Source organism: Nothoprocta perdicaria, unplaced genomic scaffold (genome assembly GCF_003342845.1).
Source record: "Nothoprocta perdicaria isolate Ctin4 unplaced genomic scaffold, notPer1 scaffold_270, whole genome shotgun sequence".
NCBI lineage: Eukaryota > Metazoa > Chordata > Aves > Tinamiformes > Tinamidae > Nothoprocta > Nothoprocta perdicaria.
Window position 1 is genome coordinate 782,612 of NW_020455500.1, and position 27,001 is coordinate 809,612.

Genomic DNA, 27,001 nt, shown 5'->3' on the forward strand with positions numbered 1-27,001 from the left:
CTTGACAGAGGTAGTCCTGCCTTAGCTCCTGCTCCCTTTTGCACATATTCTTTTCTCTTTAGTTTTTCACTTCTTGTCTATTTTTCCTCGTAAATAAATTTATTCTATGTTTTTCTCTGTTTTAAATTCTTATAGCCCTATTCAGTGCCCGGTTTGTTACTATTTCTTTTTATTCCTGAGTTTGTTGAAGAGTCTTACTGAGTAAGTGAAGGATGTCTCTTATGCTAAACCTGGTTTCTTCTTAGCACTGTTTGTAGGAAACTGCAAAGTTTTGGAGCTGAAAGGAAAGAATCTTCTGGTGGGAAAAGTTAATCAGATGTTTGTTCCTCTGTGAAAAGGAAATGTAAAGAAGGAGTCATATGTGCACTGTGAAGTCAGATGTTAGTCATATATATCGAAATTCAGTGTTGTGTGACTACATTTCTTTTTTTCTCTCTTCTCAGGTTGGGTTAAGAGCACAGAAGATGCTGTTGATTATTCAGATATTAATGAAGTGGCCGAAGATGAGAGCCGAAGGTATAAGCAGGCAATGGGCAACCTTCAACCAGTTCGAAGACCAGGTAAATGGGATAAGTGCTGCTTAAAAGAGAGTGAAATGGCTGTCAACTAGTGATATGTTTTAGGGGCACTTGATCTTGATGCTGGCTCTGTTAAGGGTGTGTTATTGTTCCCTTTTCGCTCATTGCTTCAAGCATATAAGCTTCTGGGAAACCTTGCTCACTAGATAAAAGCTCTTTTAGATAAGTTCTTTTTTAAATGACTGAGTTGCTTTCAAAGTTAAACTACACTCCGAAGGGAAATCTTTCTTTTGCCATGGGGTCCCCTGCAGAGAATACTTGCACTAAGCTAGTGTGGAAATGTGATCTCTTCTATATTGAGACATGATCTGTCCCAACAGAGAGGATGTTGTAGCTGGGGAAGGGTGTCTGGTTCTCCTTATAAGACTAATGATATGCTTGTGTGCTGTCTGGTTAGATGAAGATGAGGATGATTATGATGCTGACTGTGAAGATATTGATTCCAAGTTGATGCCGCCACCACCGCCACCTCCGGTACCTGGGAAGAAAGAAGATGAGAAAGATGCAGCTGCCTCTGGTGAGTGAGGCCTTTCTTCTCTCTGGCAATGGTCTGAAGAAAGCAAACACAGCTGTACAGCAGTTCAGTCTGCGGCCAGCACCCACACGTGATCAAAGTTCTGTCTGCAGACTGCATCTGAAGGTGGGTCTTTTTCCAGATGCGCGATGAGATGGGACTCTCTGAAGCGAGTTCTTAGGTAAAATACGGAGTGAAATATTGTATGTCCAATGACTGTTAAAATACTGATATTCACAATAAAATTCATTTTTTTTATCTCGTTCTCTCAGTTGTGGCTGGGAATTTCACCTGGAACACTTAGGATAAAATGACAAGTTAAACTGGAATGGTACTTGCAACAATTACGAAGACTTAAGCTGTGCCTAATTTGATATAAACAGTACATATGGCATTATTGGGTTCTGCTAGGGGACAGGGAGGAAATGTGACTGTTTATAAGGTGCTTGTTCTGTTGTAGTATCTGAAGATGGAGATGGTATCATTTTGCCCTCCATCATTGCTCCTTCCTCTGCTGCCTCCGGCAAGGTGGATTTCAGCAGCAGCTCTGATTCTGAGTCAGAGATGGGACCTCAAGAAGCCAGGAAGGCAAACTCACACTTCCTCTTGCAGGAATCATGCAGCGAGATGCCGCCAAACAGTTGCCAAGTGTTACAGAGCTCTTCCCGGAATTTCGGCCTGGAAAGGTATTGTAGGAAATATGGGGAAGCAACAGAAACTATTATATGGGCACTCTAAGAATGAAGGATAAAGTAGTAAGGGTATGCACACCACAATCACATGCATGTTCTGGCTTATCTGACTCTTTTCTGTTTTAGTTTCTGTGGGTTGCTGTTTCCAGACTACTTTACCTGTGGTGTTTTTCCAACTGTCTACAGCAACTTCTTTAAAAAGTGCCATATAAATCACTATAAATAGATATAAATCAATCAAGTGCAAACTAATGTTTTGTTACTCCTTAGAACCATGGCACAAATCTATTAAGATTTTTTTTTCTGGTGGAGTAAACAATGTTTTAGCCAGATGGTTCAAAAATGGCTTAATAACTTATTCTTTGCAGGTGTCATGAATCTACTAATTTCTGTAGTGCTCAGCATGTAATGTGGGACTGATTTTTGGTTGGCAGTTGCTGTAGAGCAATCAGTGCACACTGTTAATGCTGAGCAGTTCTAGTTAATTCATGAGCTAGTAGACCAAGCAGAGCCTAAATTCCTCTAGACTTGGTCACAAGAATTGATTGACTGATGTCTAAGAAGGTGCATGTTTATGCAGTACTATTTATCCTGATGAAACCACTTCATATTTCACTAAACTTTTAGGAGCTTGACTATGCCCGAGACCTCTGCCCTTGATAAAAACCTCACCAAAACTGGCAAATATATCAGAGGTTGTTTGTGAGGGAAGGGTGGCATGGAAGTGGGCAGAGTCATACAAACATTATTTCCTTTAGACGTCAGGGCAACAAATAAATAAATAGATTGATTTGCGAATCTTTGGCTCAATTCCTTTTTCCTAAATTTGTAAGTTAATTTGGGAATAATGCAAGGGTGTTTGGAAGATTAATTTACTAGTGCTTAAAAGGCAGTGATCATCATCATGGAAAATACAGAAAGAAAAGGTTTCCATTGCCATTAGTGCAGGTTTTGTTGGACACACAGGGAGACTGGACTGTGCTGTGGATGAAGGCAATGTAGTATTTCTGAGCTGTGGTGTTGGTTTCTATCTGGTTGCTTAAGAAATTTCTGTATAACTTTGTTCTCCTAATCATTTTACCAACTTTTCTTCAGTCTCCATGTGTCTTGCTGAAGGTTATGAATTGTTCAGTGTGGAAATAGTTAGTTATTTCCAGGAACTGTCTCCTCCCATGCCCAAGGTGTAAAGGTGTACTTTTTCACTTTTAAGTTTCTGTGTGTCTGAAATTACAAATAAATCTTTTTGAAAAACAACTGATGTCAAACAGATGGATCAGATGCAGTTTTACAAGTACAGCAGTGAGCTCATTGCCTACTTTGGGGATTGGGGTTGTAGTGCAGGTCAAGTACAGGATTTCAGAACGCTCTCTTTCATTATTGCTCTTCAGAGACAGACAGACAAGCATTCCTCAGAGCTTTGCCTTTTTGACTCTCTTTTTTTTTTTTTTTTTTTTTTTCTGTTCTTTGTTTGTTTTCTTTTGCAGGTGCTGCGTTTCCTCCGTCTCTTTGGCCCTGGGAAGAATGTTCCATCAGTCTGGCGTAGCGCCCGAAGGAAACGCAAGAAGAAACATCGGGAGCTGGCACAAGAAGTGCAGATACAGGAGGGTGAAGTTGTAGTTGAGAGTGGAATGGAAGGAAAATCTCCCTGGGAATATGAGTTTGCTGCTCCTCCCCCTCCTGAGCAATGCCTTTCAGATGATGAGGTGGGATATCTGAGTCTTAGAGAGGGTCGCCAGCTAGCACTGGGGGTAATACTGGAACAGATATTTAGCGTAAAAAGCTTTTCCTCCAAAACAAAACTGGATGGCAGGGTTGGTTTGTGTTCCAGCTATGCAGAGGCTCCTCTCCAGGCACTAGTCAGTGACTTCAGGTGATTGCTTCTCAGTGAGAAGGCTGCGTCCATGGTACAGGATCAATAGGAGAGCTTAACTTCTTTGTATCAAGAAGAAATCTCTGTGTTCTTGGAAGTCTAATTGCAGAACGTTCTTAAGGCAGCTAGTAAGTATGGGAAAAAAAAGCACTTTTTAGAAATACCTTTCTCTTTTGAGAATATGCTGGGAAATTTGAAGGAGGAAACTTGTTTCTACCACTTGGACCATTGGTGTAACCACTCTCTGCTCTGCTTCAGATTACCATGATGGCACCTGTGGAATCCAAATTTTCCCAGTCAACGGGTGACATAGACAAAGTAACAGACACAAAGCCTAAGGTGGCAGAATGGCGCTATGGCCCGGCTCAACTCTGGTATGACATGCTGGGGATCCCTGAGGATGGCAGTGGATTTGATTATGGTTTCAAGCTGAAAGAGAAGAAGAAAGAGCAGGAAGTTAAAGGACATGGAGATGAGATGGTGAGAGGAACTGTGGGGGAAGGAGTGGAGGTGTGTCTGGGGCTAGGGACTGCTGCACAAAGAGAGCTTGGTCATGGGCAGGTGGATGGCTTTGCAATAGATAAAATGAGACTTTTAGTTTTCCTTTTTTAACTGTAAAGCATAAGGTCACTGCAGGTCTTTGAGCAGCTGTTCTTTCCCCTCCAGGATGCAGGGTCGATGGATGAGAAGGACGATCTGCTAGCTGATGAGCACTTCCTTATGGTGACACAGCTCCAGTGGGAGGATGATGTTATCTGGAATGGAGAAGATGTAAAGCACAAAGGGACTAAAACACAGCGGGCAAGTTTGGCAGGCTGGCTGCCATCCAGCATGACTAGAAATGCCACTGCATACAATGCCCAGCAAGGTAAACAATGCCCACTGACATCTTGATAGGATCTTGAGTCACTGTACTTGATGGAGTTGAGCTGACTCATTTCTTCTTAAATACAGAACATAGTTTTTCCCATCAGGAAGCATTTTTGGTTAAATTGCAGCTCCATGCAGAACTCTTAGTCTCTTTTTCCAGAAACAGAGTAGGTCCCTTCCATTGAAGAAAATACAAATTCTGACTTTGTTCTCTCTGTGTGGAGTACAGGATACTTAATCCATGTAACCAGGATCCATGCATCTATCAGTATCAAGGACTGGTACCCTATCTGCCCTTTACTGGTCAGGGGAATTCTCAATATATGTTTTAATTGGAAGAACTGTGTAAAGTTCATCTGAAGTTTTTTTCCCGAAGTAATAATGACCTTCTAGGTAAGGGAGGGGTCAGAATTCTTACAAGCCTTACAGAACTTAGACACAACTGCACTTTGAATTTAAATTACTTGTGTATTTTTTTTTCCTATTTGTTATATCCTGGTCTACTTTGCCAAGAAAAGACTAATGGAAATGTCTGTTTATATCACTCCCATCTTTAGTGGGTGCTAACTTCAATCAATTGCTCTTCAGCTAGGTGTACACCCAGAGGTGGACTGGAGGGGAAATGGCTTTAAATTACAGTTTTTATTTTAGAACATCTCTTGCTTGATCACTTCAGGTTTGGGCTTGCTGTGCAAGTCCCATGAAAAGTTACAGTACATGCCAAACATGTTTGGTCTTCTCGCATGCAGCAGGTTTTGTGCCTTCCAGAAATACTGACGTTGACACATGTAGTGTGAGGACATAGCTGTGTTGGTCTGCCCTGGCAGGAGGATGATGGCTGGGGACAAGCAGCCTCCACAGAGCAATTCATTCAGGTCTACTTGGCCCTCATTTTTTTCTGTGGCAGTTTGACATCAGAGAGGATGTTGCTGAAGGTCAGACTAACTATTCTGTCAGTGGCAGCTGTCTGCTCAAGACCTCTCTCTTCTATAGGGAACAGATAGAAAGTCGTCATGCATGTCATTCTGCAGCAAATGCAAAGGAAGCCAAACACACCTTCCAAGAAACTGTAGACCTCAGCACTAAGCTGTGGGTGAATAAATTTTTGTAAATTGTTGCTTGCAGCCATACTGATGAAATGTAACATTCTTTAGGTCTAAACTAAACTATGAGGAGCAGAACCATCATGGTTCAGCCTGGAAACCATTCTACATCCATCTCCAAATCTGGATTTAAGGCAGTGGAACACCCCCTTCGATCTTCTAACCCAAGCTAACCTAACTTTTTTTTTTTCCCCTTTCTCTAGGGTTGAACCGAAGTGGCTCTTTGCTCAACCCACCCATTCCACTAGCACAGAAACCCAGTGTTGCAGGCGTCCTAGGTATAGCAAAGGGCAAAGAAAAGCAGGCCCCTGAACAACAAGGTAACGAGGGTGTCAATCGTTGGCCTATGAGTATGTGCATGTAACACAGGTTTCTGAATACACTTGGGTTCTGTGCAATAACAAGTTTTTTTTTTTTTCATAACAAAATGCAGATAAAAGGAATATGATTTTGTTCCAAAACCTGCTAGAGCACCTACTCTTTCATTTTTAAATAGATTCTTTGTGTTTCAGTGGAGCAAAATTGCTCTGTTGGTGAACCTAAGTCTTGAGGCCATTCTTTCTTTTTAGCTTCAAAGTTCTGTTTTCTTTGCCCTTTAAAGGTCCTGCCTCAGAAGGTACAGAAAAAAAAAGGGAAAGGTTGAGTTAATATGGTATGGGATGAGCTCTGAAATGGACTTTTGCCAAGGTAGTGTTTTAAGCTAAAAATTTCTGTCTTATGATCTTTGCAGTTTCCTTGGATGAAGATAAGCCCTGGTACTCCATTTTTCCAATTGATAATGAGGAGTTAGTATATGGCCGTTGGGAAGACAATATAATCTGGGATGATCAAGCAATGGAGACCTTCTTGGATCCCCCTGTCCTGACACTTGATCCAAATGATGAAAATATAATTCTAGGTATGTTTACAGCATCCAGAAAATTGACTCAAATGGGGAAAAGATGAGTGGAAGTAGGAATGAGGATTTACAGTCATGTGACAATGGAAATAACTGGACTGAGACTGTCATTTTTCTGAGGTACTGGGACATGTGCTACTGCATTCTGTGGGTCTGTTATGAAACTATATATTGAAATTATCTCCAGTGTTTGTGCTAACTCTGTGTGATCTGCAGAGGACAATTTTTGATATTGTAATAATTGGGGTTACACAGGAAAAGGGTGGGGAGTGCAGGAGGGGGAGAATCACTGCAAAGATGGAACAGAAAGGCTAAAAGATATTCACAAATCACCAGCTCAGTGGGAAACCGTGGTGCTGAAAAGGGCATCTCTAGATTCAGTGCCCTAGAGGGTATTTGCTTCTATTTTTTAGAAATTCCGGATGAAAAGGAAGAGATGACTTTGAACTCTCCATCCAAGGAGAATAAGAAAGAATCTTCTCTAAAGAAAAGTCGAATACTGTTGGGAAAAACAGGTGTCATCAAGGAAGAACCCCAGCAGGTCAGCATGAGCTTTAGCACCTTGAGGGCTGGGAATGACCTGGAAAGCATGATTCTTTCTTGACCTTTCGCTCTCTGTAATATTAGAACATGTCTCAGCCAGAAGTCAAAGATCCGTGGAACCTCTCCAATGACGAGTTTTACTATCCTAAACAGCAGGGACTTCGAGGAACCTTTGGAGGCAATATCATCCAGGTATTGAGGGTACTGCTGGGTATAGACTTTAGGGATAGAATGTCTTGGTAGAAGGTTTCAGAGAGGATGACTTAGGATTTATACAAAAACAGAAAGTGGGGTTGCAGTGGGTCAATTAAGTTAGTGTTCATGCAAGAAAATTTTAATACAGTTTAATTAAAATGGTTAGAAAGGACTTTGAACTAACTCTTCTTGACTATCCCCTCAAAAAGAGGTGTTGAGGTATGTGCTAGTTCTTGCTGCATCATGTCTGCCCTGCTTTGGTTTCCTGTCTCTTTCTGCACTACTCTTGTTGAAGCAGTAATAGGACGGGGTTAGATGGCAGCAATACAGCAGAAGTGAGGCTGTGCTTCTGCTACTGCTGTGTTTTTAATCTGGATATGATAAAAAATAATTTAGATATTGATGAATTTAAGCTACTGCTGGCCTAGGCCTTTGTGAAGAGCCGTTACTTTTTTTTTTCACTGTGATACTGAATGTCCTCTTCTAAAACCTCAGCTGCTTCCACCCTTTTTTGCAGTGTGGCAAACGTTTGCAATTTAAAATGTGCTGCTTTCTCACTGACACCAGTAATGGTTTGCATGTTTCTGAGTAATAAAAATTCTTCTCAGTGGGTGCCCTGTGAAATACTAAATGACAAGTAATCTCTGCATAGTGAGAAAGGATTCAATACCAAAGGCTAATGCTTCCTGTTAAAGGGCAGCATCTGTGGTAAAACATGAATTTGAATGCACTGCTGTTACTGCTCGCAGACATAAATGCTGCTGGATTCTATTAGATAAAGCAGGGTTGGCAGGACTGCAGAGCGTCTTTGTTTTGAGAGCATTTTTGCTGTAACACCTTTGTTTTGAGATACTGTGAATCATTTTAAACGCCTGTTCTGTTTTTACCAGCACTCCATCCCAGCAGTAGAACTTCGCCAGCCCTTCTTTCCCACCCACATGGGTCCTATGAAGCTCCGACAGTTTCATCGGCCTCCACTGAAGAAATACTCCTTTGGAGCCCTGTCCCAACCAGGACCTCATGCTGTGCAACCTCTGCTGAAACATATAAAAAAGAAAGCCAAAGTATGGTTATTTTTGTCTTTATTTGGTATCTGCTGAGACTCAGCAGCATTTGTGCTTGACGTGCTGATTCCCTAATGCTGTCTTTTTGCTGGCGCAGATGAGAGAGCAGGAGCGTCAGGCCTCCGGGGGCGGTGAGATGTTCTTCATGCGCACACCACAGGACCTAACTGGCAAGGATGGAGATCTCATCCTCGCTGAATACAGTGAGGAAAATGCCCCTTTAATGATGCAGGTTGGCATGGCAACAAAGATAAAAAATTACTACAAAAGGGTGAGTATGTGAGCGCTGCTGCTGCACAGTGATTTTTTTTCTTCTGCCTCTCACTGAGTATTAACTGTGTCTTCACTGCACGTTGCAGAAGCCTGGCAAAGATCCAGGAGCTCCAGACTGTAAATATGGAGAGACTGTTTATTGCCACACTTCTCCGTTCCTGGGTTCTCTTCATCCAGGCCAGTTATTGCAGGTGAGAAAAAGAAGAATAAGAAGATGGAAGAATTAAACGTGGGATAATAGGTAGAATGTTATATGCATTCATCACAAATGATGCTCATCTTTCAACGAGCAGAATCAATTTCATTTCCAATTTTAAGTCTCTCTATACTGATCATATTGCAGTTTTTGGCCCTTAATATATTTTTTAAATTTCCTTCTATTGTATGTATTTGAAAACGTTGTAGGAAATGGTAGGAAGTCATTACACTGTGATACATTTAGAAATCTTCTCAGAGGAAGTCATTAATAGAAGGCTAGAGCTGCTTCACTGTTGAGGAACTCAGTAAATAGGTGCTAGAGGAGACAAACAGCCTGGGTTCACCTTGTGTGAGGTGAGCAAAACTTTTTTTTTTTTTCCTCTTAGTTTTGCACTATTATTGGATAGGTCACTAGATGCCAGATACTAGTTAGGTTTCTCTGAAAGACATTGGAAGAGACATGTTGAAAGACGTTTGGTTGAGGTGGGATAAATTAAGAATGTTGACATAAATGATGGTGTACTGTTAATGTCAGTCTTTTTTAAGCTCTCCTGTGAGTTCCATGTGTTACAGGAATTTTGTTCACTACCTGACTTTCAAATTTTTGTTTCTTGTATTAGGCATTTGAAAACAACCTTTTTCGGGCCCCTATATATTTACATAAGATGCCTGAAACAGATTTCCTAATTATCCGGACACGACAAGGCTATTATGTTCGAGAATTAGTGGATATTTTTGTGGTTGGTCAGGAGTGCCCGCTTTATGAAGTTCCTGGTCCCAACTCTAAGCGAGCTAACACTCACATCAGAGATTTTCTGCAGGTATGTGATAAAGTTATAGTTTGGGCATCTGAGGGGTCTGTGGAAAAAGGCCATGGCTTAGCCATGGACCTCATGGAAAAAGCTTTGTGTTGAGAAGCTCATTGCCCTGCTATGGCAATGCCTGCATTGCTGAGGTAAGAGCAGTTAGGCTGGAAAATCTCTGCCATTCTTAGAGTTCAATTTTCTTTTCCAAAACATTAAGAATTCTAATGTGATAATACACAACTTCTCAAAACAGATTTTTTTTCTCCCAAATCTCACTCTCAAAAACAAGTAAATTGGGTTTAAGTAGGAATTGTGGACTTGTCACTATAGGAACAGCGCTGTTTACACTGTGTTCTTTCCTCAGACATCACAAGTGACTCTTGTTTTCTAGGTTTTTATTTATCGCCTCTTCTGGAAGAGCAGAGACCGCCCTCGAAGGATTCGCATGGAGGATATCAAGAAGGCATTTCCCTCGCACTCGGAGAGTAGCATCCGAAAGCGCCTAAAGCTTTGTGCTGATTTCAAACGCACAGGTATTTTAAGTTGTCCTGTGGAGGCTCTTAGTTGCTTCTCAGCCATGCAAACCAACTCATGCATTACTACTCCTGGAGCTCCACGAAGCTCCAAAGGAGGAGGCAACATGTTCTCCTGAACTGGTAAATGATTTTTGAGAAAATACTTAAAACACTTGTAGGAAACTACTAAGTGTTTGATCTGTGCTTTTTTTTTCCAGGGATGGACTCTAATTGGTGGGTTTTGAAGCCGGATTTCAGATTGCCAACAGAGGAAGAGATCAGAGCGATGGTGTCCCCAGAGCAGTGCTGTGCTTATTACAGCATGATTGCAGCTGAGCAGAGGCTCAAGGTAAACACTGCTTGTAGGCACAGGGCAAGTTATGGTGAAGGGTGAGGCTGGGAAGCTGCTTCTGCCTAAAGCTATTGCTATATAGTTAGGTAAAGCAGGACACTGACAACTGAGCAACTCGCTAAATTTTCTGATGCATAGGAAGGGAGTCAAGTTCTTAGAGGGAGCCCTTATATTGTTTCCACATATAATTTAGGTATTGAGATAGTTGTACTTGAAGGTAGGAAAGGGAAAGTGTAAGCAAGAGCTTTATATTTCTGTCTAGAAAGAGTTGAGGAAAGTCACCTGGACACTCCACAGCTGGTTTCTGAGAGGAATTTTTCTGAGTGCAGTATATGATTTTGGAACTTGTCAAAATACCAGACAGTTTGAGACCTGCAATTCTGTGGTTCAGTTATTGGCTCACAGTGAATCTTGCAAGCCCAACTGCCTGTACAAGTGTGCTTGCTCAGCAAGACAGATCTCTGCAGAAGATGAATAATATGCATCTATTTTTTCCTCTGGTAACCTTTTCAAGATGTGACGCGCTCTTTTTTTTAATAATGTTTCTCTGCAGGATGCAGGTTATGGGGAGAAATCTTTCTTTGCACCAGAAGAAGAGAATGAAGAAGATTTCCAAATGAAGATTGATGATGAGGTATTGTTAAAAAGAAGTGTGTGCCTGCATGTCAATATATGATTATGCATGACAGGAGAAAAATTAGGCCTTTTAAAAACAAATAACAAATTTCAAGTAGGATTTAGCAGATCTGGTATTTTTTGTGCTATCTTCTACCAGGCCTGGCCCTGACCTCCTTTGTGCCATTTCCCCTACTACTTAGCTGGCTACTTAGCACTTTGTTTCTTTGTGTGGGTTTTAATGCGGATGACTTCCATTGCTTGCCCCTTCAGCTGCTCCGCTATGAAATGTTTGAAGATGTTTCAGTATGACTGAGTGAAGCTAAAATAAAGAGCTTGGAATGCTCCTTGGTGGGAGCAAAATTGTGAGGGCAGTTTTCTCTCTCTGCTGACAGGTGCGCACGGCTCCTTGGAACACCACACGAGCCTTCATTGCTGCCATGAAGGGCAAGTGCCTTCTGGAAGTGACTGGTGTAGCAGATCCTACTGGATGTGGTGAAGGATTTTCTTATGTGAAGATTCCAAATAAGCCAACTCAACAAAAGGTATCGTTCCCAAGGCTGGGTTGAACATGGAGCAATAACTGAAAGTCGTGCAGGAGAAATGGAGTGAACATGGGGTATGAGATGAGGAAAGTACAGATGGTGAGCCTAGGAACGACTAATACGTTATGATATTCATAGGCTAAATTTTTCTTTGAGCAGGATGATAAGGAGCCACAACCAGTGAAAAAGACAGTGACTGGGACAGATGCTGATCTGCGTCGGCTTTCTCTCAAAAATGCCAAACAGCTTCTGCGTAAATTTGGAGTGCCTGAAGAGGAGGTGAGCATGAGCTTGGAGCTAAATACAGACTTCTCTTCCTGAATAGATTCAGCAATTGGTGGAAGAGGCGCATTCTCTTCTGCTCTAGAGGAACGGAAATTCACAGTCAGCTTCCTCAGCTGTGAGTCTCTAAAGCCCTTTCTAGTGCAATATCTTCCTTTCAGATAAAGAAGCTGTCCCGCTGGGAAGTGATCGACGTTGTCCGCACGATGTCGACAGAGCAGGCTCGTTCGGGGGAAGGTCCTATGAGCAAATTTGCACGTGGGTCTCGGTTTTCTGTGGCAGAACATCAAGAGAGATACAAAGAGGAGTGCCAGCGCATCTTTGATTTGCAGAATAAGTAAGGCCTTATCCAGAGTTTGCAGGCTTGAGCTCCACCCTGTGCCCACCCTAAAAGTCCAGTTCTGTGAATGCCTGGGGCTCTCTGATACGCAGTGGTGCAGATGTTGGTTCTTCTGGTTGGGCCCACAAAATATCCTGCTGGAAAGGAAGGCTTTGACTGTTTGTATTAACTAATGGAGCAGCTTTAGTATCTTGTTAGCATAGACATTTCTCCTATTTCTCTTAGCTGGTAACTGCTAATCCTATGTTCTGTTCTTTGGGACTGCCAGAAGAATTCCTGCATTACTCCTTGTTCTTGATCAAGAGCTGGCAGTGGGGAGGGAATATCATACTGCTGATGAGGAACAAAGTGACCTGTTGAAGACTGTAGGCTTGGGAAGATTAATCTTTTGGGAATGGGAATTGCAGAAAGACTGGAAGGGAATATGTCATATTATCATGTCTATGTTAGTCTGTTATTTTGTTTGCTTGGTTTTTAATAGCAGTGATTTGCAACATTTTCAGACCTTTGTGTCATTTCTGCCTTCTATTTCTGGGAAGGTGTCAGGCTGATTTTTTTTTTTTTTTTTTAATTTTTTTTTTTAAGTAACTGACTTTCAAGGTGCCTTCTGTTTCAGAGTTCTGGAATCCACTGAGATTTTGTCAACAGACACAGATAGCAGCTCAGCTGAAGACAGTGACTTTGAAGAGATGGGGAAGAATATTGAGAATATGTTACAGAACAAGAAAACTAGTTCTCAGTTGTCTCGGGAAAGAGAAGAGCAGGAGCGAAAGGAATTGCAGAGGATGCTTCTGGGAGAAGACAGTGGCAATGACAAGGAGAGAGGCAAAAAGGACAGAAGAGACAAAAAAGGGCTGTGTAAGTAACTGCTGCAGCTAGAACATAACCAGGGAGGGATGTAGAACTTGGTGTCAGGCTGCAGGTTGTGCTGGTCTGGCTTCTCGAGCAAAGCACAGATTCCTCACAGATGTAGATGTTCATCTGGGGCTTCTTCCTTGTCCTGAACAATTATTGACTGAAAGTATATGTACAATGTCACCTTTGCCCCCAGCTTTGACTATTCTGAACTATAAAATTACTCTGTTTTTGTAGATATTCATTGCTGCTTGATGCTCCAGTTTGTTTTTGACTTTCATTTGTTTATTTTGAGTAATTTTCTCAAGATGTGTTTGTAAGTAAAATGGTGTTCTTACAAGCAAGCAGTTCGTGGCACTCTGCATCTGGGAGGTACACACAGCTGTGTGTGTTAAAGCAGATAGGCACAGTGTGCAGGCTCACAGCGCTATCTGTTACACTCTGTGGCAGTGTTTTCAGGGGGTGGTTGGGCAGCTATCAGACTTGGATTTCCTGGACCCTTGTGTATCTAAAGTGCTTTCCAACAGAGATAGACATGTCCTTAATTTTTTTATTATTATTATTTTTATTTTCTTGTTAGACACTAAGAAGTGTTTGACTTGCAAATGAACTGTGTGTCTGTGTGAGCAGGCTCACTACCTATTGCGTGCATCTGAGCAAGGTTGAGCTCTGCTGAGCCTGGATCAATGTTATTGTTGCTGCTGGAAATCCTTTTAACAAAGGATATGTGGAAGATTACCTAATGACTGTAACCTTATGAAAAGATATCTGGAGTTATTTAAAACAAAATCCGTCAAACAATGGCATGGTGCTAGTTTGGAAAATTGGGCAACTGTTGCCCTTCGATTTCTGCCAGATCTCTGGGTTTATAATCAAAGTAACTGCAACCTGTCTGCAAGGCCACATTGCAGTGACCTACAGATTGCACTTGGGCAACCAGGACCTTGTCTATCGTTCCTTTTGACTCAACAATCTGTGAAATACAGCACTGGAGGCAGTGGTGCAAATGGTTGAGTACAGATCTGCAGTATTCTTGACGGTTTTCTGAGATGGTTGAGGGCGGAACATCAAGTTTTTTGTCTGTGTGATAGCCAAATGATGATGCAGATGTAATGTTGCCACGTCAGTAGAGACGTTTTATGGTAAAGAATGTTTTTCGCCATTGAGGAAAAGATTTTTATGCAGCTCTGAGGCTCTGCCATAGAAAGGGGTTCCTTATTTCACATAATCAATGGCATTCCCTCCCCTGTTGCCTCCTGCTCAACTCCCAGCTTGCAGAAGTATTCCTGTTGGGATGAAGTGCATGTTTCCTTGTCTGATCTCAGTCCTGAAAATGTTCTCCTCGAAGGACATTTCCTCTTCTCCTCTGCAACAGTGACTGTCCTACCTTTATTATCATCTGACTTCATTAGTGCTGACCTGCTGTATTAAGTAACATTCATCACATAACACATATTTAATAAGGTCAGTCATTGAGGAGCTTTACTTGTAATCTCTCTCCAGCTGAAGGTTAGGTTTAAAAGAACTTCACCATATCTTCTGTAGACAGTTCCTTATCTTTTTGCAATTGCTGTCCTACCAAGATGTGGTTAAAGGCTCCTTTATTTGGAAGCTTATATTTGCAGACTTCCTACCACAGTTGTTTCTATAAACTCTTCTAGATACAGATATTTCAGTAGACTGCCTGTGCTTCAGAATGATGGATGATGAAAAGAGAACACAGACAAGCAAGGAGAAAACTAGTATTACTTGATCTTGCTTTTCAATGACAAAACAACTGCTTTTGCCTCCTAAATGCTTCTGTTTGATCTTTCTTCCTTTTGTCCAGACCAGTCACCTCATATAGATATGTAGACTGAGTTTTGTAATGAAAGGTAGATGCTAAGCAAGACAGCTAGACACTGAAACTATTTTTATCCTTGGCAGCCATCACTGTATTGTCAACAGAATATGTCAAGGAGGCTGAAATCTGTCACCATGCTGTTTCCATGCTTCCTCTGCATGTCCTGGATTCCAGAGCTTAGTTTTCTTCAGATGTTCAGACCAACAAGCTTGCTGCAGGTTTTCCTGAATTTGTGACTTGGAAATTTCCAAGCTAAAGCTATTTCCTGTGTATAAACAATTATGTTCCTACAGCATGCAAGAAATGAGAAGTAAACAAAATACTCTCTTGTAGCATCAGCTTCAGGAGCTTCAGCAAATTCTCACAAGGACGATGACACAGCCTCTGTAACCAGCCTTAACTCATCTGCCACCGGTCGCCGCCTCAAAATCTACCGCACGTTCCGAGATGAGGATGGGAAGGAATACGTGAGGTGTGAGACCGTTCGAAAGCCCTCTGTTATTGACGCCTACTGCCGAATACGGACGACCAAGGATGAAGAGTTTATGTAAGACCTCCGTGTTTTTATTTGCCCATAGACCTAATACATGCTATTGGCAGTAGGAAGAAAAAATGATAGTTTTCTTTGCCCTCTGGGGACTATTTGCTGAGGAAGGCTGTCTGGGGCAACTGAATTGGAAATGTTACCCTTATGGCTCATGGTAGAAATGCTCGATACCTCTTTTAGAGTGGGGAGAGGTTATTTTGTGTAGTCTTTGGAGCAAACTTTAGTTACTAAAGTTCGGTTTCAAATAACCCAAGGAGAGAAGGCTGTCAGAATAGAGAATAGAATCTCAGGTAAAAGCCAAGCATTTCTCTGTGGGCTGCAGAAATTTGAAAAGCCACAGCAAAACTCTGCTTCCCTTCTGTTGTTTTGGTTTTTATAGCCTCAGCACACTGCAGTCTCTACCTGATTTCTACATGCAACAGATTCTTCTCCTTGGTTACCATCTAAAGCCCCTTGTGTTACCAGTGGGCTGAGACATCAGTAGACTTCCATACAATGGAATCTTCTTTTCATAGTGCTTTATTAAAAGTATCTTTCTATCCATCTACCTGAAGATAGTCCACAGACAGTGTGGAAAGATAATAAACATGCAAAAGTGAATTTGGATTCAATTTGCAGGATTTTTCTACCATTGTTTTTACAATATACAGAAGGTATTTGGTGAACAAAATAGGTGCCCACAGGAAGATAAGAATGAGCAAGACAAAAAAAAAAAGAGACAAAGATAGGAGGTTTTTGCAGCAGCTTTCTGAGAGAAGAAGTTGTATTTCTCATAAAAGTCATTTAAAATTGTCTGGACACAGAGGAAGTCAATTCATTCTAGCACTCTGTGCCTAGAATCTGTGAAATTGGAAATACTGTGGTTATTGACACAAGGCATCCTATTTCTTGGCATCTAAAACCAGTGACTACCTCATGCAGATCTGGTTAAATTGTTCTTGAGTTGGTACTCAGACCTATGAGATGATATGACGTTGCTTTGTTAATGAGGCGCTTGGAAACTGTGCTGGTGAGATCTGTAGAAAGCCCCCCTGCAGAAGGTAATTGTTTGAAATAATTGTGTATAGAAACCTGGCACTGTAATTGTGTGGAGGGAGAGAGAGATAATGGCTGTGAATTCAGAGAATACTATACGTTTTGTGAACCAATTATGATTCTGAGGGAGATACTGTTTGATCAAACAATTATTTTGTGTAACGTGCAAAGGAGCTGAATTGAATTAAAATAAGTATATTAAGTTTATTCTAGAAAGCTATTTATTTAAATGGAGTCCTAAAATAATGTGAAAAGAATTTGTAGCAAAAGAACCGAGCCTTTAGATTCTCTTTTTCCTCCACAATTTTAGGATAGAAGTTCAAGTCCCAGGAAAAACGGATTGATGGAAGAGCCCCTGCTAAAAAGAACTTCTGTTTTTTTCAGACGGAAGTTTGCTCTGTTCGATGAACAGCACCGTGAGGAAATGCGGAAGGAGCGGCGCAGGATCCAGGAGCAGCTACGGAGGTTAAAACGAAACCAAGAAAAAGAGAAACTTAAGGGCCCTCCAGAGAAGAAGCCCAAGAAAATGAAAGAGCGCCCAGACTTGAAAGTAAGCATAGCTACACACCAACCATGCTAATAAATCTTGCAAATCCTAGATGTTTTCTGCTGTCTGCTGTGTGAAGCATTTGAGTAGGGGACTTTTATGAGAGTGTGTCTCTACACTAATAGTCTGTTTGTGAAATCTGATCTATTATCTCTTGCATTCTGCAGCTAAAATGTGGAGCTTGCGGGGCAATTGGCCACATGAGGACTAATAAATTCTGCCCCCTTTACTACCAAACCAATGCTCCACCTTCTAATCCTGTTGCCATGACAGAGGAGCAGGAGGAAGAACTGGAAAAAACAGTCATTCACAATGATAATGAAGAACTCATCAAAGTAGAAGGAACGAAAATTGTCCTGGGAAAGCAATTGATTGAGAGGTAAGGGAAGAAATATAGACATAGCAATGAGATACTGAGAAAAGAATGATTTAGAACTGAGTGCAGGCTATTCATCACATATGCAGCAATCAGTAATAAAATGACCATGGTTTACACAGGCTATTACTACAGTATTTAGATTGTATGTTTGGAATTATGACAGATCAGAGCTAATACTAAGGGACAAATAAACTTGTTCACAAGAGGACTGGAGAGAGGAGTGTTATTTTTGTTTCTTTTTATTTAGTGCAGATGAGGTTCGCAGGAAATCACTGGTCCTGAAGTTCCCTAAACAGCAGCTTCCTCCAAAGAAGAAGCGACGAGTAGGGACGACAGTTCACTGTGATTATCTGAATGTGAGTTGAGGTGTTATTGAGCTGATTTTATTGTCTTTGTTTCCATTTGTATCGACTAGCCAGTTGCTTTACTACATATATGCTACTCAGCATGCAACAGAGGCACCTACTCAGAAAATTAATGCACTAAGTTGCCTAGGATTTCTGTAGATTACTATTTTGTGTCTTGTAACAACCTTACTTTTTCTACAGCGTCCTCATAAATCCATCCACCGACGTCGAACAGACCCGATGGTGACACTGTCATCCATCCTGGAGGGCATCATCAATGATATGAGGGATCTTCCCAATGTAAGTTTAGGCTATGAGACCAAAAACCTCTGTCTTAAACCAAGTGGTTGATGTAGGTCGTGTGATGTAGACAGCAAAGTTATGCTAGAATGCCCTCAGATAACTTGTGTTCTAACAACCCCTTTCACCACCTTGGATCTGCTTTCTATGGGGAGTCTAGTCATACCAGTATCCCAGTATAATAGTTGTTACTCACAGTTTTCTGTTTTCTTGTACTGCAACTAACATTTGGTTTTAAAACCTCAGTTTGTGCAGGTTGTCTTTAAAACCTCGTGCAGGTTGTCTAGGTTGTGTGCTAGCTTTTGAGTTTTGGGAAAGCAGTTGTGGCTTTTTAGCACAGAAGACATCTTGTATTTGCTTTACTTTTCCCTTGTGCCTTTTCAATAGTTTTGGGAAATATCTTTTCCTCAGAAGGCTGCATTTTTCAGATTGCTGTCTGCTAGCATAAAGTTCTTGAGTACTTATTCTTGAGAAGAGGAATAGTTCTTGGTGTTGATTTACAATGTTCCTGTTAAGCATGTTTGTTAAATCTTATTGATAAATGCAATTTACATTATGGTTTTCCATCCGCAAAAAACCTGCTGACTTTCTGATGTCAGTGAAAGTGTCTACGTTTGTTTCATATTAAGGGAATTATTTTTTCATTTACAAGGGCGATATATCTATGTATATTTTAAATAGAAGAATAAGGCTTGCCTACACATGTGCCTTAATTAACGTTAAGGTAGAGTACACAGTAAAAACAACTTGCTGAGATGACAGCATATTTTTATGACTCTTTCTTAAGTGATTATCTTATGATAATTATTCATCATCAAAATCAGAATATCTGATCAGAAAAGAAAGTTGAAAAATCCTGTGTGGATAAGCTCAATGCTTGAGCTGTGATTGCACTCCTCTCCTCCCCCACACCAACAAACCCAGCAAAAATTGCTTGAAATTTCAGGGCACAGTTGACTCATCAAGGGTTACCAAAAAAAAAAAAAAACAAAAACTTTAAGATTTGAGTTGAAATAATAGGATTTGAGTTGAAATGGTGATTAAAGTTAAATTATTTGACTTCTGCGCTACATACCTAAAAATTCTACCTAAAAGTCCTGTGTAAGAGTAGTCTTTTCTGTAATTATAAAGAACATTATGTGGACAAAAACAAAAAACACTGGGGTGCTGATGCTTATTGTGTTTTCCTTGGTGACTAGGGAACTGATTGTGTAAAGGCATTGTATGTTAGTCTGCATTTAACTGTAGAGGTTAAATCCAGAGTAACTCTGTTAGTTCAATGTTAATAAACATATTTTTTCTTTTTTTCCTTTTTCCTCAGACATACCCCTTCCACACACCTGTAAATCCAAAGGTTGTGAAGGATTATTACAAGATTATTACTAGGCCTATGGATCTACAGACCCTGCGTGAAAATGTTCGTAAGCGGCAGTACCCATCCCGGGAAGAGTTCCGAGAGCATCTGGAGCTGATTGTTAAGAACAGTGCGACTTACAACGGTAAATCACTAGCAAAGGAGGGAAATCTATGTTTCTGTTAACGTGCTGTGGGAGAGCTGCATCTTTTTCCTTTAGAAATAATACAAACAACAGAAAAGCAGAGCAAGTTAACTGTCAGGTCCCACCATAAATAGCGTTTTTCTAGATATACCTGAAAGACTGTGTGAATGTTAACGAGAATTCATAAATGAGAAGGAATTGAACTCTGACATTTAATTGTAACTAAATGATGACTCTAGTCATTATATTACATCTGCAAGATAGTAACTGAAGTAGTAACTTAAGCTCAGTTACGGATGTATCAATTACTGGGAAAACAGGTTCAAATTTTGTGCTGAAGCCAAGGGCTGCATATCCCCTAATCTAGGTGAAGGCAGGTAGAACTTTACGTTCAGTAGACTGCCCTTCACTTCTTATTTCAGATATGGATCAGTGGGGAGATAATTGTGAACTTATTTTCTCAGTGTTACGATTTAGTGATTGAAGATTGAAGGTAATGATTCTTTAAATACAAGTAGGACTAATTTTCACTTGTAGGAACCATTGCCTTGGAGCATGCAGCTTTGAGTGATGTTAACTATAATGATTCCACATTTTTTTTGGTTCTTAGTTGCAATTGCTTTTCCCCTAACTGGAAAAGTAAGAAAGCTAGTTTAAAAAACTAAAAGCACAGATTCTGCAGCACAGTATGCAGCTGCTGGGGAAAAGTGCTAATTCATAGAGCAAATATGGGTCAGCTGTGTTCTCACTGCTGATAAGAAAAGCCTTTATCCAAAAAATACGTGTTAGCAAAAATCTCCCAGCTGCACTGAGTCCCTTTGGACTGTGCTGCAGCCTGGGGGATTCTGACAGCAACCGTTTTGTGCCTTTACTGCTTCCTTTATTACTATGACAATGGAGGCCCTGTTTTATTCTAATTAAATAGATCTTTTTCATACTTGTGTTGCAAATAGTCATTTCTCTAACTAACTGAAATAACTTTTTTAAAGCTATGGTTCTCTTAACATTCATATTACAAGTCCGTTTTCCCTTACTAGACAACCCTGCTTCATTGGCTGGAATGCAAATATTTGCTAAAAGTATTTTTTTTTCCATACAAACTTTTATTAAGCTTGAGTAATTGTGGGTATTGAGAATATGCTCCCAACTATAGTAGAAATCTAACTGGTGATGCTTAGCAGTAGAGATTAATTCGTGTCGTTATGAACTTGATAATGCTTTCAGGTATTATCAGGTATTATTTCAGGTATCAGTGATGTTTCGTTGTTTATTTGTTCCCCCCACCCCTTTTAATTCTAAAACTTCCCTCATGCCCAGGGAACCTCACTGCACTTGCTGTGTTTTTGCAGGGCCAAAGCACTCCCTGACACAGATATCGCAATCCATGCTGGACCTGTGTGATGAAAAGCTGAAAGAGGCAAGTCCTGTCAATGACTCACGGTCAGGGTGGGGAGCGAGGGCTGATTAGGGTAGTTGAGGACTTTGAGGATAGAGGATGTGAGCAGGAAGAACACAGGGCTTTAAGAAAGAGTAGAGAGTAAGGGAACTCTCCCCTTCGCCCCCCCCATTTTGGTGGTGTGTTTAAGTTTATACAATTCTAAGAAGTTCACACTGCATTCTCTTTCAAAAAATAAAAAAGATATTTGCTATACTAGTTATTTTATCTTGTAGGTAGGCTTGTGTCTAGACTATTATCCCCCTGTATTCGCAAGTATCTTCGTAAAAATGTGAATGGGAATCTCTTTAGCATAGAGTAACTTAATACTAATAGCTATTAATGTAGCATCAGCTGCTGACGTTCCTGAATTGTATTGCAGAAAGAAGATAAACTGGCTCGATTGGAAAAAGCAATTAATCCCCTCCTGGATGATGATGACCAAGTGGCCTTTTCTTTCATTTTGGATAACATTGTCACTCAAAAGATGATGGCAGTTCCAGATGTACGTAGGTTGAGTACCGCACATGCACATGTGTTTGTGTAAATCTATATTCTACTGATGGAGATACGCAAACTATGCGGACTATGGCTCCTTCTAAACTTGTCCTTTTTTCTTTCCTCCAGTCTTGGCCATTCCATCATCCCGTTAATAAGAAGTTTGTTCCTGATTATTACAAGGTGATTGCTAATCCAATGGATCTGGAGACTATCCGCAAGGTGTGTAGCTTGGATTGTGCAGCTGCTTGTGAAACATTTATGAGAAGCCTTTAGACTTGATTGCTTACTGTTGGCATTCTCTTCCAGAATATCTCCAAACACAAGTACCAGAACAGAGAGACTTTCTTGGATGATGTTAACCTCATCCTTGCCAACAGCATTAAGTACAATGGTAGGTTCTGATAATGAAGTTCCAACCTGCTTCTATCCTTAATTAAATACATCTATGCACCTGCTCTGCAATATTGGTAAGACCTGAAGGTGTGAATAGTGAGTTTAATTGTTGCCTGCCTTTCTTACTGTGAAAATAAATGGTTCAACATTGATATTTTAACTGTCATGTGGTGCCAAAAATCTTGCTCTGCAGAATGGGACACAATTGTATTTGGAGAGGATTTTCTGCCTGTTCACTACACGTCTCTCAGTGATTTGTTCCATGTGTCTGGGAATTTCCTTGAGATCGACAGGGAACAGCTTTCATATGACAAAAATTATATTTTTAATGTTGGTACAAACTGGCTGCTCTTTTCTAGCTGAATGTGAATCCTGCTCTATCTCTTCTCACATCAGGAGGAGGCATTTAGTGAACTGTCTTTGGAGGTTTCTATAGCTACATTAGTCTTTAGTCTCACCTTGTCCTGAGTAAATGTCCAAAGGAATATATATTTGTTTCTTGTTGCAGGGCCAGACAGCCAATACACAAAAACAGCCCAGGAGATTGTAAACATCTGTTATCAAACCTTAGCAGAGGTATGTGGACAGGTCTGTCCTAATATTTTTTTTTTGCTTGTTTACATTTTTTCTGTGATTTTTAACAAGCTGCTTTGTTCTTAGTATGATGAACACTTGACTCAACTTGAGAGAGACATCTCTACTGCTAAGGAAGCAGCACTAGAGGAGGCTGATCTGGAAAGTCTTGATCCTATGACCCCTGGTCCCTACACACCACAGGCAAGTGACCAAGCATGTTTTACATTTTCTTTCAGTCAGATGGGTGTTTGATCTAAAAGGTGCCTCGTTCACTGTTCCCGACTTGTCCTCAGTTTTTAGTATACTGTCTTGTTGAATGGCATGCTAAAATTTGTCCCTAAAGATAAATAGAAGAAACAGTTGTCTCACATTAGAGCGAGGTACATGAAGTCGCTTCCCAGACCGCTTGCAAAACCCATCTCAAGGTGAGCTATGAGGGTAGTGAGGTTCAACAGAACATTTGTTGCAAATTCAAATACATTATGTAAGTGTAGCAGTTAAACCCTCAGAAGGCAGGCTGTGAAAAGGTAAGGAAAATAGAAGGAAAAATACTAGTAGCATAGCGCTGAGAAGAAACCAAGAGAGCAGTTTGAGGATATACTTCAAGAGGCTTGCTGAGCAAGGAAACTGCCCAGTATGGTCAGTGAAATGTGACTTTTCTTCATTCTTTGATGGCATTCTTTTCATTTCAGCCATCATCTATTTTGCCTCCTAGAGGGAAAAAAACACTTTTGACCCCTCATGCTTTTACTATTTTAGGAAACAACTGTGTGAGAGCTATTTTGAGAGAGAGAGAAGAAGCACAATATATATTGAAGGTTTTATGACAGACTGTTTTCAGTGTTTACAGAATTGACAAAAATTTATAAGCCATTCAGGAATGATAAGTTAAGGGGCTGGAAATACTGAGACTGAGCATCCTAAAAAAAGTCTTCGCTAGCAGTGGGAGATGTCAGGCTGCGAAGGGAAGCTTAGGAGATTTGCTCCTAAAACTGCCTATTGACACATTTAAAACGAGTTTAGATGAAATTGAGGACCAGTCCAATTCCTCTGAGAAAGAGTGATGGAAATATCTGTCTCTGGTGGTTCCCTTTCCCAAGAGCAGTGTCACCTGCTCTGATTTTTTTCCAAGCTGGTGATCAGATGAGAGGAAAAGAGGTCAGAAGAGTAAACTGCCTTTTGGTTGTCTGTGCCTTCTCTCTGCTTGTTGAAGGAAGCTTTTCCCCTAAGCTCATCATCTGGCAGCTCTTTCACTGTGCTTCTTGGCTGGAGGTACATTCCCACTTCTTGGAACCCCCAAACTTGTCAGAGATCTCAGATTTGCTGATGATTGCTTGGCTTTAGATTCTTTTAGTCAAATGCAGTTGTGGGGATTAAAATCTTGCTCCCCATATGCATCTGCAGGAGTTGGTCTCTAAGATATGAAAAGCAAATACAGCAAGTAGAGAGGTGTTTAGGCTTTACATTTCTGTTTAGATTCTTAGGAAGCCTTCTTTGCCTAACATGAACAGTATTGCTGCTGCTCTTTAACACTTTCAGGATTGTCATGGTACTTAAACCATGTATATTTACATGGGTATATTATACCAGTATACATTGTAAGGGTATTTTATCAAAATATTCATCTGTAGTTCCCTATTAACTCTTTATAGAGATGAAATGCGATCAAACTACAGGCTGGCTTTTAGAGCACGTTACCCAGGCTCTCTTTTGTCATTGTTTGGTGTTCCTGAGGCAGTGATTTACAGAAATAATTGAAAGTTAACGTTTTACTGTTTCGTATGCGATAAAGTAGTTTTTGTCCCATTTGGATAAGAGCAGTTCTTTGGCATTTGTGCTTGTAACACTATTTCCATGGTAAAATCATTACAAGAGCCATACTGAGTCAAAGCACAGGCTGATAAAATCAAATCCTGTCTCTGGCAGGAATAACTGGATGCAAACATACAGCAACCCTTCTTATGGTGAAGCCTCTCTGCTACTGGCAGTTGGCAGCTCAGACTCTTCAGAATGGCATTGTAGCTGCTCCATGGGGCTTATGAGCTGCAGAGAGATGCACTCGCTGCAAAATTCAAATCCTTTTGGAGTCCATTTACAATTTTGGCCTCCATTTTAAAATTTACTATCTGACGAACCTCAAATCTGAGGTTGTGAGCTATTGCCTTCTATCAGTTTATTCCTAAAATGTAATTCTGTGCCTTGATTAGACAGTGTTTAATAGCAGAGGCACTGAACCAAACAGAGGCATTTAGTCCTGAAATACCAATCTTGCCTCTCCAGGAATTGTTCTGGTCTCCCTGAGTTCAGCGGCTGAGAACATTGTCTCCAGTTTCCACATGTGCTTTAGCCACCTGATTTGTATCTAGATGATCTCTAGAGGTCCCTTCCAACCTTTACCATACTGTATTCTGTATATGAGGGCAACCCTTCTCTCGGTGTGTCACATCACGCTTCAGTCTGTCGAGGTGAGAGCAATTTGTGTGCTGTGGACAAGCAACACTATTCCAGAGAAGCCAGGAACACGGGTCAGAGGTTCGGACTTGAGCTGTATGAACAAGTTGCTGAGAGGAAGCAGTGACTTTGTACGTAGCAGGTGACAAAGAAGAGCAGGTTGCTCAAGCAGACACGGGAATGCATTTCAAAAACTAGGTGCTTTCCCTCATTTTGATTGCCCTAGTGGGGAGAAAAAAAAAGAAAAGAACAAATTTAAAGAGCCTGTGAAAGAAAGCAAGAAAAAGACAAGGTAAAAGGTGTTAAATCATTATAAATGAATTGATTGCAGTAACCACAAAGCATTTTTCTTAGTCTTTATGTTAAACAAACAAAAGAGTTGGACCAGAAGGCAACAGCAGAGGGTAACAGAATAACATGGGCAATAAAAACCAGAGGAAGGAAGGTGAGGAGAGCCTCAAGGTTGGAGCTAGTGCCAGAAAGATTTAATGAGAGCTATTCTGAGCACTCCTGACCTGCAGAGTTTGAATATACATGGTTCTGTCTAGGTTGCTGTTATCCATGGCCTTGAGAATTGAGTGTTCTCTGGGCTTGCATCAGAACCTGCCTGTCCTCTGTACCTTGTACTCATGATGACTAGGGGGAAAGAATGGGAGAGAAGGGCAGGAAAAGATTTGTTGGAAACTGCTGACTGCTTTGAAAATATGTTGTGAAAATAAGCCCCTTTTTAAGATCTAGGGGTCTATTCCAGAAGTAGCTTAAGTAATGAAGGAATTTGGATGCTTTAAGGCTGGAGATTTCCTTTTCCCTGATGAGTACAGCAGGAAAAAGTTGGGTGGAGACTGTGCTCTGCATTCTTGAAATAAAAGGAGAAGGGATTTTGCCTCACCCTGCCCTTTCTTCCCCCCACTCATCATTGTGGTCTGGATGTCAGTCAAAACTTTGGCTTCTGTCCATTAGTGCCTTCCTCAATGGTGTCGCTATTTGTGTTCCCCATTCAGATGCGCCAGGGGCGAGGTAGGCTGGGCGAGGAAGACTCTGACGTAGATATTGAAGGGTTTGATGAGGATGATGATGGGAAACCTAAGACTCCAGCCCCAGTGAGTATACTTACAGAAATCCCATCCACAGTCCACTTGTTGACTTGCATCCTTGTGGTAGAAGTCTCCCTAGTATAAGGGACGTGCAGTGTGTCTGGCACCCTGAAGGGCAGCAGTATTCGCAGTAGTAGTTAGACAATTAAATGCAGTTTTAAAATGTCAGCATTACGAAACAAATTAATGAATACATCAAGCTGAATTGTGAAATTAAAAAATAGGCATATGCTGGAAATGGCAGTAGTTTATACCATGTGTGAGTTTAATGATTCTCCTTCTAAATGATACAGGAAGTTGAAGATGCAGATGGTGACCTTGCTGATGAAGAAGAAGGATCAGCCCAGCAGCCCCAAGCCAGTGTCCTCTATGAAGATTTGCTCATGTCAGATGGAGAGGACGATGATGATGGGAGTGATGAAGAAGGAGATAATCCTTTCTCATGTATGTTTCCCTTTTAATATAGCAAGGTTGAATAGGAATGGTTGCTCACAAGAACAGCTATCTTGTCCTTCCATCACAAAAACATAACTGGGAATGATTTGGATTAATTAATAATTAAACAGTTAATAATTGGCATACATAGACCAAGTAAACTAGCAGTTGTAGAGGAAAAGAGACCATCAGGGAAGGGGGAAAAAAAATGAAGGGATGAACATAAATGGAACTGAAGACAAAGTGGAACAGGAGTGCTGTGTGGAAGTATAGGCACAGAAGAAAACAGTTAAGATCCAGTTGGGTGGTTCATAAAGTAAAACTGCAAATGGTTAGGGGAGACTGGAACTAGGATTTGGTGCGTTGAACAGGAGATTACCTGGGCAGAGATTACCAAAACACAAAATGTTGATAGGAAACCATGTGATCAGTGTTGTTATCAGGAGCTGGAAGAGGAACTTGAAGGCTCTTCTGATAGTTTTCATTTTGCTAAAGAAATGTCCATGCAGAA

At 40.9% G+C, this 27,001-nt stretch overlaps 1 protein-coding gene across 1 annotated transcript in view; it reads left to right on the forward strand.

Annotated features, from left to right (window-relative positions):
- Positions 1 to 27,001, forward strand: part of TAF1 (TATA-box binding protein associated factor 1) — a 30,362-nt gene that overhangs the window by 1,140 nt on the left and 2,221 nt on the right. Inside the window, exons 3-37 of the mRNA XM_026040899.1 lie at positions 444 to 560; positions 976 to 1,095; positions 1,705 to 1,778; positions 3,269 to 3,487; positions 3,913 to 4,134; positions 4,321 to 4,522; positions 5,831 to 5,947; positions 6,358 to 6,525; positions 6,939 to 7,066; positions 7,153 to 7,260; positions 8,154 to 8,327; positions 8,425 to 8,598; positions 8,687 to 8,791; positions 9,419 to 9,619; positions 9,996 to 10,137; positions 10,338 to 10,468; positions 11,025 to 11,105; positions 11,482 to 11,631; positions 11,791 to 11,910; positions 12,075 to 12,250; positions 12,870 to 13,111; positions 15,285 to 15,498; positions 16,918 to 17,083; positions 17,248 to 17,459; positions 17,707 to 17,815; positions 18,008 to 18,106; positions 19,428 to 19,605; positions 20,955 to 21,022; positions 21,423 to 21,545; positions 21,668 to 21,760; positions 21,848 to 21,932; positions 22,443 to 22,510; positions 22,595 to 22,711; positions 25,963 to 26,061; positions 26,349 to 26,499. Of these exons, the coding sequence (XP_025896684.1) occupies positions 444 to 560; positions 976 to 1,095; positions 1,705 to 1,778; positions 3,269 to 3,487; positions 3,913 to 4,134; positions 4,321 to 4,522; positions 5,831 to 5,947; positions 6,358 to 6,525; positions 6,939 to 7,066; positions 7,153 to 7,260; positions 8,154 to 8,327; positions 8,425 to 8,598; positions 8,687 to 8,791; positions 9,419 to 9,619; positions 9,996 to 10,137; positions 10,338 to 10,468; positions 11,025 to 11,105; positions 11,482 to 11,631; positions 11,791 to 11,910; positions 12,075 to 12,250; positions 12,870 to 13,111; positions 15,285 to 15,498; positions 16,918 to 17,083; positions 17,248 to 17,459; positions 17,707 to 17,815; positions 18,008 to 18,106; positions 19,428 to 19,605; positions 20,955 to 21,022; positions 21,423 to 21,545; positions 21,668 to 21,760; positions 21,848 to 21,932; positions 22,443 to 22,510; positions 22,595 to 22,711; positions 25,963 to 26,061; positions 26,349 to 26,499 (4,953 nt within the window). The remainder of the gene's footprint in view (positions 1 to 443; positions 561 to 975; positions 1,096 to 1,704; positions 1,779 to 3,268; positions 3,488 to 3,912; positions 4,135 to 4,320; positions 4,523 to 5,830; positions 5,948 to 6,357; positions 6,526 to 6,938; positions 7,067 to 7,152; positions 7,261 to 8,153; positions 8,328 to 8,424; positions 8,599 to 8,686; positions 8,792 to 9,418; positions 9,620 to 9,995; positions 10,138 to 10,337; positions 10,469 to 11,024; positions 11,106 to 11,481; positions 11,632 to 11,790; positions 11,911 to 12,074; positions 12,251 to 12,869; positions 13,112 to 15,284; positions 15,499 to 16,917; positions 17,084 to 17,247; positions 17,460 to 17,706; positions 17,816 to 18,007; positions 18,107 to 19,427; positions 19,606 to 20,954; positions 21,023 to 21,422; positions 21,546 to 21,667; positions 21,761 to 21,847; positions 21,933 to 22,442; positions 22,511 to 22,594; positions 22,712 to 25,962; positions 26,062 to 26,348; positions 26,500 to 27,001) is intronic.